At 34.2% G+C, this 12,176-nt stretch overlaps 2 protein-coding genes across 2 annotated transcripts in view; both read right to left on the bottom strand.

Annotated features, from left to right (window-relative positions):
* Positions 1-11,134, bottom strand: part of LOC119609610 (armadillo repeat-containing protein 8-like) — a 63,788-nt gene extending 52,654 nt beyond the window's left edge. Inside the window, exon 1 of the mRNA XM_037964454.1 lies at positions 11,038-11,134. Coding sequence (XP_037820382.1) covers positions 11,038-11,118 — 81 coding nt within the window. The 5' untranslated portion in view covers positions 11,119-11,134. The remainder of the gene's footprint in view (positions 1-11,037) is intronic.
* LOC119609609 (protein ANTAGONIST OF LIKE HETEROCHROMATIN PROTEIN 1-like) lies at positions 3,706-5,645 on the bottom strand. Its single transcript, XM_037964452.1, has 2 exons — positions 4,568-5,645; positions 3,706-4,494 (listed from the first exon to the last, which is right to left on the bottom strand). Exons 1-2 carry the CDS (start codon positions 4,919-4,921, stop codon positions 3,904-3,906), a joined length of 945 nt encoding a protein of 314 aa, XP_037820380.1. The 5' UTR covers positions 4,922-5,645; the 3' UTR covers positions 3,706-3,903.
* Positions 11,135-12,176: the final 1,042 nt, after the last annotated feature.

Here is a 12,176-nt window from a genome sequence, read left to right as displayed (position 1 = left end):
AGTATACTGCGGTCTTTTTACGCCGTGCCCGGTTAAATAGTTTGCGAAGAGTCTTACCAAGGTTCGGGATCTCCCGGTTACCCAGGGTTTCTCCTGGGCAGATCTTCACCAAGTTTACTACGATACTCATCCCAGTATACTGCGGTCTTTCTACGCCGTGCCCGGTTAAATAGTTTGCGAAGAGTCTTACCAAGGTTCCGGATCTCCCCGGTTACCCAGGGTTTCTCCTTTGCAGATCTCCACTCTCCCAGAGGGCAGCTGTCCTCCAACGATACAACCAAGGCACTTGTGAGCATTTCTACTTTGGCGTCTATATCTTCTTAATTTCGACATTGAAAAGTGTCCTGACATAAACGGTTCTTTAGTAAGGAACCGAACATTGTCCAATTAGTTTTAGATTTATTCCGAAACTTTATCGGCTTTGGTGGCGGCCGTAGTATTTTTAATCTTATGTACCGATGGTCAGAAAAAGAGTGCTCGTCCGAAACTCTCCAATCCTGAATTTCGTATATAAGCTCTTCTGAACATATAGTTATATCTAATACTTCTTCTCTGATTCTATTGACGAAGGTAGCTTTATTACCTATGTTCGATGTGATCAAGTCTTTAGTATTAAGGAAATCCATAAGGGCTTGTCCCCTGCGATTAGTGTTTGTACTACCCCAAGCTATATGGTGGGAGTTGGCATCACAACCTATTACAATTTCCAGTTTCATCAGCTCCGACGTTGGTGGTAGTGTCGAAGAACCGAAAGGCAGGTAAACGTTGCATCCGATGTGGATAATCCTGTTGAAAGCAGCGTTGCCACTCACAACTGATTTTTCTTACCAAAGTTCCGACAAAAAACTACCAAAACGTTTCAAAAACTACCAAATTTTTCCTTAGGGACAATTGCTTCTGTCTAGAGTTCCATTATTTTTAAAACTAATATGTAATATCATACAATGATTTGTTCCAAAGAATCAATGGTTTACTTTTAGGTGATTAGACAAAATTTCCAAATACTTTGGTACTATATAGTTATGAAATAAATAATTGCTGTTTTCGACAAAATTTTTACCAAAATCATTCCCAAGAAAATAGTAATAGTATTATATTCGGCTATGACGAATCATATATGTATATCCACCATCAGCATCTAATGAATAAATTGAGGACTTCATGGATAAATCCTTTTATTATACTACGGTTAACTAATATGCTATTTATTGATAATAAATTTTCCGTAAAAGGGGCTATATGTAATAGGATCAATTGTGGACCAATCGACATAGATTTCGGTTCTTAAAAAACTGTTTCAGCAGACAGACGGGCGGACATGGCTATATCTTCTTAGAATCTAATAAGAATCTAGAAAAAATATATACTTACAAACGGAATCACAAAATCAATATCCCCCTAATATTTTTATACCCATCAAAAAAGATTGGGGTATATTAATTTTGTGATTCCGCTTGTAAGGTAGTAGACCCACCAAATTATATATTCATTCATGAATCTGGCTTCTTAGAAAAAAATGAATTAGTGTGGCCTCCAGTAGGTTAGTGGTTTATGTTAAGGTGGGATCACACGATTGCCGCAATACACCAATTATTGGTATATTTTATACGCCAATCGTGTGATTTCACAACTTATTGGCTCATATGTCAAACCACAACAATATTGTTCTTATTTTGGCCAATCAAATGCAACCCTGGTGCGACAATCATGTGAACGCTTGATAGGCAACCATGCACAAATAAAAACGTTAAAAATACACCAATATTTATTGTGTTCTAGTGCGGCAATTAAAGACGACAATACGCGCCAATAATATTTTTTAATCAATATACATTTTATATGTATTACAATTATAATTTACTTGCAGTTTTATTATGGAGTTGGATGACTGCATAGAATTTGATGGCACTACCAGTGAATTGGTTTACTGCAGCCTCTCTCAGGAACCACAAACTCCTGTGCCAAAAAAAAAAGAAAAAACCAAGTGTAACATCATCTTGGACCTACAGTAGCATTAATGGTTTAATACAAGCTGTAGAAGAACACCCTTGTGTTTGGGAATACTCTATCCCAGACTATAAAGATCGAAACAAACGGGTGCAGGCATGGCGCGATATTAAAGAAAACTGTCCTGGGCATACGGTGGAAGACTGTAAGGCCAAATGAGCCAATGTGAAAACGGCATTTCAAAATGTCAAAAAGAAAAATAAAGCAAAGTCTGGACAGGGTGCTGAAAACATCCAGCCACATTGGCCGCATTGGACTGCAATGCAGTTTTATAATCAACACTACACATCAAATAGTTCGTCTTCAGTGTCAACGTTAGATGTAGAAGAAACTCATACATCTAACTGACATGTTGCAGCGGGCAATTAAGTGTTTAGAAGCTGAAGAAGACAATTGGTATACAATAGGAATGTATTTGGCATCACAAATGCGGGAAATTGCCAAGAAGAACAAAAAGGCTGCCAACAAATTGCACTTGCAACTTGTTAAAACCGTAATGGAAGCAACTTTGGAAGCAGAAGATGAAATATAAACCTGAATACACAAAAAACTATTTCCTAAACAGATTGATTTCTAATTTTGAAAACAAAATGTTCAAATTGTGACAAATATTTGAATTGAAACTGTTTAGAAAATAGTTTTTTGTGTATGATACGTTAGTTTAATAATTTTGAAGAATGATATCGTTTGATATCGTTTTCGCTATCATAATTTCCAAAAATAATGATAGTTAAATCGCCTTTTTCAGTTTTTTTTTCTGTATGCTCTTTTATTCTTAAAATTTCATTTAAAACGCTATTTAACTTAATATTTCGCTATTATACATATAAAAAAGCCTGAAAAGGGAAGGATTGCATTCATTTGTACATATTTACATACATACATTAATACATATTTTAAAGTAATCATATTTTTCATCACATTATGCATTGTCTTGCAAATACCTGAAACTTTTCAAAATTGCATACATGTCAACTTACCACAAAACTGAAGTATCGAACGAAATTCGCGTATTTATTTGGATTATTTATCAATAATTTAGTTGATTTTATTTTAATATCCTTTTTAGTTTTCTTATGTTCGAAAATTTTTATTGAAATTATTTTTATATTTGAAGTTTTTTTCAAATGTTTGTATTTTCTTAATTTTTTTATTGGAAACAAAATATAAAACGATATTATAATAATATCGTTTTAAATAATAAAATATGATATCATAATCGCCCTTTAAAAGCAATACCGTTTTCGCTATCATATCGTTCTTTGGTTTATTGGGCTTAGTTTATTAATTTTTAAGACTGAAGTGTTTTTTTTTTTATTTTTTGTTTTTGATAGATAGATTGAAGTACAATATAGATTTATTTAATATAAATAAAAATGAATTTTTATAAATTAAATGTTTGGGTATATAATTATAAACTTTTTTTTATTTTATACATAGTTATAGAAAAAATAACGTTTTAAATTTCTGGAAGGTTTTTGTCGAGTACAACAATTTTAAAAAAAAATTTGTTTCAATAAAAAATTTTGTTTTTGGCTAATTTTTAAAAGGAGGGATGTATTTAACTCATGAGTAGATAGTACGGTTTCTTATAAAATAGTTTCATCTCCGAATTTAAACATTTCTAAAATATTATAAGATATTGTAATGAGTAAAATGCATCTTTTTTTTTAATTAGCCAACAATCAGTGTGATTATATATATTTATATTGCCAGGGCAATTCACCAGTTGCTGACATAAAATATTCTTCTAGTTCTTCACAAATAGCCTTTGCTTCATTACTTATGTAAGAGCTTGGAGTATTTTCTGTTCCAGTGGAAAATAATTTCTCCATGTCCCCGGAATAAAAGAACCGTTATCATCATAACGATCTGTAAGCAGCGGTGTTGTGTAATTTACCTTTTTTTTAACAAAAAATTGTGCAGGGCACAGCAGGCTAAAGTTATAGAAGTAGTTTTCTCCGCATTTAGTTTAGAAGGACATGCAATTACTTGAAGGCGCTTTGCCATAATACCAAATGCATTTTCTACGATACGTCGAGCTCTAGATAACCTGTAGTTAAATATTCTCTGTCCGGCAGATAAACTTTTACCGGGATATGGTTTCAGCAAATGCTTCTGCATGCGAAAAGCATCATCTGCAACTAGAACAAATGGTACGGATGCTTGACGACCTGGTAGTGGTTTCGGTGGTGGCAAATTAAGATCGTTGTTATCTAGAGCACATTGAAAGGAACAGTTTCCGAATACTCCATCATCCGATACACGGCCGTTGCAATTAACATACAAAAAGTTATATTCGGCATCAACAACAGCCATTAGCACTATACTATGCGTGCCTTTATAATTATAAAATGTGCTTCCTGAATTCGGTGGTGCGACCATTTGAACATGTTTGCCGTCAACCGCCCCGATGCAATTCGGAAAATTCCACAGATTGTTAAATTTAAATGCTACTTCATTCCATTCTTCTTGTGTTGATGGTACCTACATATGATATGTACATATAAAAGAAAACAACTAGTGCAAATAAAAAAATACATATTTAGAAATGTCATACCTTTAAGTATGAACCTTTCAATGCTTTATAAATTGCATCACAAACACTTGGTACAAAAAGTGATATGGTGTTAGGGGCTATACGAAATAAGACCGAAAGACTTTTGTAGCTATCTCCAGAAGCCAGAAATCGGAGAGTTACAGCTAAGCATTCTTGTGCTGGAATTGCCTTACGCATATTTGTGTCCTGTTTTGCGATATATGGTGACACTAGATGCAATAATTCCTTAAATGTTTCATCATTCATCCTTAAAAAATTGTTGAACAAAAAGTTTTGGTTTTCTATTTCTCGAAACTCCATCAGTGTTTTTTTATATGCGCCATCAGTATTTCTTTTTGTGAGCCACTCTCCCATATACTTCTTTTAAGCTTTCTTTTTTTCGTTTTTTTCATCTTCAAGTGCACACATGATAATTAAAGCCGACGCAATTTTCTTTTTTTTTTTTTCAATGAACAACTCATTTTTTCACGAATATATTAAAATTTTCTATATTTTTGTAAACAAAACAAATCTAGTACAACAGCTGTTTCTCAGAGTTGCCATATACTAGAACAATCGTGTGACTGGAATGTGGCAATTATTGCCACTAAGCCGTTTTGCGTCAATTTACGACAACCAACTTTATGAACGATAAGGCAATCATCTGACTGCAGAGAATTTGATTGGGACTTTCTTTATTGGGCCCCTATTCAATCGTGTGATCCTACCTTTATAGTGAGACCTGACGCCGTGCGTCCGATTCCCACCTGAGTCATTGGTTAGGAAGTTCTCAACGGGACCGATGCAGGCCTAGAAGTATTCCTTCGGATTTTATGTAACATCCTCATTTCAAACTAAATAACTTACTAACATTCATGAATCAAAAATGTTGAAATACTTAACTTAATATTTTCTTAGAACAAACAATATAAACTTTGCCATAACAAGATCAGAAATGTTTATAAATTCATATGCATGAGATCAAAATTATCTCATCCTACTAAATTTAGACCAAAATTTAAACCTACCAACCAAACTACCAAAAGTCATTTCAGAGATTTGAAACTACCAATTTTGGTCCAATTGGACCAAAGTGGCAACGCTGGTTGAGAGGAGAAAACATAAGTTCTTGTGACATAAGATACATGTTACATGTATCAGTGTAGAAAAGTTGGAAATTTACGTGATTTAATCCAGAAACCTTGTTGCGAATCGTCCAAAGTTCCTGGATTAAAGCTATATGTATCTTACCTGCGTTAATTTTAGCCATCAGGGCGTTGGTAGCCGTCTCGCTCCGATGGACGTTTATTTGGATAACCTCAATCATTGTCATCCATTTAAACTGTCTTCCAGCGAGTTAGTGATCACATCCCAGCTCGTTGGATTTGACTCCTCCAGGTAACCTGAAGTGGCTATTGATGCAGTGGGTACCATTGATGGCACTGCGGTGTCCTTATCAGGCATAGCAAGAGCAGTCTTTTTAATCGACACTTTCCCAATTTTGGACAGCACTGCTGTTCTGTCTTCTGGCGAGTGAGTGATTTCCTCCTCGCTTTTAGGATTTGACTCCTCAAAATTACCAGTACTTGCTAACGATGCTTTGGGTACCGTCTTAGGTGTTGTAGTGTCCTTATCGGGGCCGGTTTTGACATCCCTTTCAATCGGCACCACCACAATTTTGGAAAGGGCAGCTGCACCTTCTTTTGGCGAGTCAGTGGTAGCTTCCTCGCTTTTAGGATTAGATTCCTTAACGTTATCAGTAGTTGCTACTGATGCTGTGGTCTTAGGTATTATAGTGTCCTTTTCGAGGCTTGTTGTAACAGCCCTTCCAATCGGCACCTTCCCAATTTTGAATATGACAGCTTTAGAGGCGAAGTAAGCCCTACTTTTATTCTTGGCAAGACTAGCCATAGATTTCTGGTCGATACCTATTACTAATAAAGTTCCCTCAGGTTCTTCTTTTATGTAAAAGACATCCCATTTTCCACGGCCAACTCAGCATTTTGACCAACAAGAATTTCCAGTATACGTTCATTAGCCAGTTTACTGCCTAATCCTTCTCTGTGCTCCAGATAGTAGCTTAGAGCTCTCTCCGAGTACATCCTTCTCTTTCACCCCTATGTTTTTGCCAATGGCATGCTGTACACTTGACGCATTGTCCGCCACTGAGGCCAAGGTACACACCTCCGTAGTAGTATTTTGCTCACGATTGCAGGATGACGACGACACGTGACTCGCGAGTGGATCAACACTTGCCGCCGGTACTGGGTTATTTAGGCCCTGCACCGTAACTTTCATCTTTTTATGCCATATACCGGCGTATAGAGAGGCAGATAAAAAAATCACCACTACACACACACTATTGGCATTTTTTCAATGAAATTGCACCGAAAAAAATATTTGGTTATTTTTAATTTTGAAGATTAAATTGCATTACTGTAAAATGCGAATATTTATTTACAAACAAAATGTAATCAATGTATATAAGAATGATAATTTCTTCACATAGAAACAACATTTCAAATTAAAATGTACAAAAAAAAAATATATGAAACAAGATGAACTTATTTACTTTCATTGTTATGCATTCTAGAAAATTATTTAGGGTGTACGTTGTTTTTGTAAAATATGCTCTTGTTTTTGCAAGTTGTTTTTGTTTTTTCAAGTTGTGTTTGCAATTTCTTTAACAAAGCGACATCAACCTGCTTTGTTGAATGCTGTCAAGCAACTAAATAAAATATTTGTATTTTTTATGCTCTTGTTTAGAAGTTCGTCTGCGATCGTGTTGTGTACATGTAATTTGCCGAAAATCTTCGTTGTCAGAACAATACTAGCGCCGACGTCTGTTTTATACCCACCATCAAAAAAGATGGGGGTATATTGATTTTGTCATTCCATTTATAACACATCGAAATATTGGTCATAGACCCACAAATGTATACATATTCTGGGTTCTCATTAAATTCTAAGACTATCTAGCCGTGTCTGTCCGTCTGTCTGTTGAAAGCACGATAGAGTCCCAATGATCAGTTGGAATGCACTTACGGATGCATTTACGTATACTTTTACACCCATTAATCATCTCTCACAATTAGGTAAAATCTCAATTCCTCCTCGTTCAGATATTATCCAAATCCATGATTTCTCAGACGCTTCTAAGACTGCCTTTTGTGCAACTGTTGGCATGGTGGCATGGACCATCATGCCATCAGAATGGCCAAATAAAAATCCTCTAAAACCCTTAAAAAACCAAAAAATAACTCTTGCATTACACACAGAAGTCCAACAATGTGATATTTTGGACAGATTTTCTTCTTATACAAAAGCTCTTCGTGTCATATGTTACGTTTTCAGATTCTTTAAAAAATGTGTTAAGAATATAAGGCAAGATGTTCAGGCTTCCACTCATGAATATTCAACCCAAAAGGAAATGAAATTTGACAAGATCAGACTCATAATCATTGCTCAAAAAAAAACTATTATTTAGAAGAATATGAATGCTGTGCAAAATCCCAAAATATATAAAATAAAAGTGCTCTCAAATCACTAAATCCGCTAATCGACTCGAACTCAGTTCTGCGTGTAAATGGCCGATTAACTCAGTCTCATCTCCCTTATAATGAGCGTTATCCAATAATTCTTCCTGGTAACTCCAAATTTTGCAAACTTTACTTAAAACATTTACACGAATTTCTTTCTCATGCGGAATGTAGCCAAATGCGCCGAATGGTACAAACGGAATTTCATATCTTGAGACTCAAACCTAGAATAAAAACCATTATACGAAATTGCAAGACATGTATAATCTACAGGCAACAGCCTTGTACCCAAATAATGGCTCCCTTACCACCTGAAAGATGTACTCTGTCGGTACCCTTTCAAATAACAGGCATTGACTTTGCAGGTCCCTTTGATCTCAAAATATCTTCCCTACGAAAATCTGTCTCTATCAAAGGATACGTTAGTGTTTTTGTTTGTACGATAGCGATTCACTTAGATTCACCCATTCTTAAACAATGAAAATAATGATTCGAATATTCTGCCATTTAGTTACTATCAAATACTCTACTAACTAAATCTAGCTCTAATATTCACACTCATCATTCATTCTCATTCTCTTCATAATAACTATCCAACATTTATTCTCCTTTTCTCCACCAGGCCTAATAGATGATTGACCGTAACTCGCCCACAGTTTCTGTTGCGACCGTAACTCGTCGCAACAGAAACAGTGGTCAGCGTAGGATCAGAGATCCAAAAATATCCGCACTGCGCCACTCGCCCACAGCAAGGTCGCAACAGAAACAGTGGTCAGCGTAGGATCAGAGATCCAAAAATATCCGCACTGTGCCAGAAACATCACCCGTTAAGAGTCTGCAAAAGGTTTCTCAACATGACAATTAGAATCTATTGGAAATTGTTAAAAGGAACCGCTATTGCCTTAATTGTTTAGCACGTAGTCACAGCTTAAGATCGTGTTCGTCGATGGAGACTTGCAAAAAGCGCGACCACCTCCATCATACGTTGTTGCACCCGTCATCTTAAACGCAGAGTCAAGGAGACCAACAGCCGCCACGACTTCAGCGAAAACCATCGTTAGCCAACGCTGACAACAAGCTTATTGTTGATGCCATTATTTCATTAGCACGGGTACTTGGTGCTGCCGACAACAAATCTCAGGTTGCATAACTGCAATTTATACTTTAATTTTGTTTAAATTGGCTTAAAATGGGCCTCTTGAAATTTGGTCGCACAACGTGAAACATTAAGGTTTCTTATACTATCTAACAAAAGAATACTTACTTTGAATTTTAAAATTGTCATACAATAATATAATATAAACGGTGAGCTACACCAAACAATAAACATTGAAAAGAACATTTAAATTCCTTTCTTTTCTTCCTCTCATCAATAATTATACATTACTTCTCCATAAGTAATTATAATTAAAACCTGTGTAGTAGATTTGTGCCAGTTAACAAATAACCCCCTTCTCATCACCAACTCAATAGAGTTTATTGAGTATAAAACAATACTTGGGTATTTTCAAAAGGTTTTAGATAATAAGATAAGATAAGATTATTTATGTTAAATTTCATTGCTATGCTAGTATTTTTAAGCCAGTAATAAGCGTTAAAGTCATTTTTTGAAAGGGGGGGTAAGGTCAACTATGGACCGATCCACATAAAAATTGATAGAGAGATTTTGGCTTTGAATTTTGTGTGTCGAATTTCATCACTATACTTGTATTTTTAAGCGTTAAAGTCATTTTGAAGGAGTCATTTTCTGAAGGGGTAGGGTCAATTATGGACCGATCCTCATAAAATATGGTAGGGAGATTTTGGACGGACGGACAGACATGGCTAGATCGTATTAGAATTTAATAAGGACCCAGAATATATATATTTTTGTGGGTATACAACTAATATTTCGATGTATTACAAACGGAATGACAAAATCAATATTCACCATTTTTGATGGTGGGTATAAAAACAAGATTTCGTCGAAATTGTAAAACAGGCATTAAAATTAAAATAAATTTTTAAAAATAAAGATTCGAAGAAAAATTTTCGTCCAAACCACATTGATATCAATATGGGCGGACATATGAATTAAATGCAAAAATTGGTATATCGGAGAAACCATTGGAGCTAGAACGCTACAACTGTGTCCGAAAAATTAAATTTTCTGTATTCTTATAATTAAAAATATCATTACAATTTGGAAAATAACTTATCCCCAAGTGGGATCCAAACTCGAACATGAAGAATATTCAATTAATATTAATATCACAGTTCGAAGAAATCAATAAACTTAATATATAAACACACTGGAAACAGTGGATATACATATGTACATGTTTAATGAACTGCTGTTGATTCACGACTGAATATAATCAACAGAAATAAACAGAGCTTACAAAAACAAAAAGTGTTGCGACAAAGATTAATGATAGATAAGAATACAACACTGAAAAAGCTCGTAAACTTCGATCTAACTCAATAAAGTAGAATGAAATTGGAATAAGCACATTGTTACGTTGTCTCACTCTTGTGGACCTTCCTATATTTTATTATATTTTATCCAAATCGGTGACTATGGTAAACATATTTTAAAATGGAATTCCTCATTGTCTTTTTGTGCAATATTTCAAGAATTAATTTTTTTTGCAATTTTTGAATAAAGGATATCGGTATACTAAATTTATTTTTGAAACGACTGAATATTTGAAATATTTCTTGCAATCACTTAAAGTTATGAAGTTTTGACAATTTGTACTGGTATTAAAATTTTAACGAACTAAATATTATTCCGAAAAAAAAGTTTTGAATATTCCCGTATTCAGTACAACAAAGCTCGTGGTTTGAAGGGGTTAAGCTTTTTCTCCTCCTTTTCTCACGAAGTATGCAGTGTACGAAGCATAACAAGTTTTTAAAGCAGTGTTAATTATGTTTGAAATTTCTATTCAGTGAAGACAAAGTAAATCATACCTGAAATGTTGTTCTTAGTTGTTGAACAGACCTTGACAATGAGTGAAGACATCGGACGGAAGCTATCCTCACCTGTAACATATACAAAAAAAATTATTTTGATCTCACGATTACAGTCGGGAATTTCCTGGAAATTTCAGCTTCTCGAAAATAGAAAATATAAAGCCACATTCTAGGAAATTCCTTCGAAAATTAGTTTTCTTAAGAATATTATTGTACAGCCGAAAAAGAGTGCATGAAATATAAGACAAAGTTTACCTAAAATGGTGCTATAAAAAATTAAAATTTTTATGAAAATTATCCCAAGGCGATTTCTACCACTTTTTACAAGATTATTTTAAGCCATCACAAAAAAATGGTTTTGTAACATTTTGCAACATTGATTTTCATTGTTATTGCTCATTGCCAACGATAAAATAGCTTTTTTGGTGTGCTGATTCCAAAATATGACAATAAGAAAGTCGTTACACCCACCAATTTTTCGTATATTGATTTTCTAGTCCACGCGACTGTATAATTGTGTTTCAAATATTCAATTCTGTAAATTTACCGGAGTTGCAACTATTGACTGTTTCTGCCTCTAGTTATAAAAGTAAATTCCGGAAAAGTTTAGGACGATAGGCCCACGTTAATTGGTGGTGCCACGGCTCCAAAGATAGTTTTTTTCTTGAAATAAATCCAAGGTAATCACTTAAAAAAAGCCCCTATTGTTATAAATAAATCATGTAATTACATTAAATATACTCGTGGTTACTTAAATATGGGTTTTATCTTCAATAGATTACGTAAAACGTATTTTAGGTATACATTTGTTAAGCAAATTTTAATATTATTAGAAAATCTCTATGTAATTATGGACAATAAATAAATAAAATAACTAAAAAATTAAATCTCTTATACATTAGCGGTACCTGCGATTAACATTTTGAGCACTTCAGAGAAATATTTTTTTTGGTAAAATGTTTGCAATTAATCTTTATTCTCTACTGTTATACATTAATATAAAACCTTTTTAAAATATATAAAAGTCCAGATTATAAGAAACATATCTATATAAGGTTCAGTAAAATCGAATAATGTTAACTGTGAAGGTCAAAGTCATCCGATTTAAATGAAGCTTGAGAAAAAATATAATAATA

The sequence above is a fragment of the Lucilia sericata genome, unplaced genomic scaffold (genome assembly GCF_015586225.1).
Source record: "Lucilia sericata isolate MDLA Ls3-8-SP2 unplaced genomic scaffold, ASM1558622v1 Contig001016F_arrow, whole genome shotgun sequence".
Classification (NCBI taxonomy): domain Eukaryota; kingdom Metazoa; phylum Arthropoda; class Insecta; order Diptera; family Calliphoridae; genus Lucilia; species Lucilia sericata.
This window is presented reverse-complemented; position numbering and strand designations above follow the sequence as displayed.

Coding starts and splice junctions, on each gene's coding strand:
- LOC119609609 (XM_037964452.1), bottom strand. CDS start 4,921: ATGGGAGAGTGGCTCACAAAAAGAAATACTGATGGCGCATATAAAAAA. Junction 4,495..4,567: donor TGAAAGGTTCATACTTAAAG/GTATGACATTTC, acceptor TATCATATGTAG/GTACCATCAACACAAGAAGA.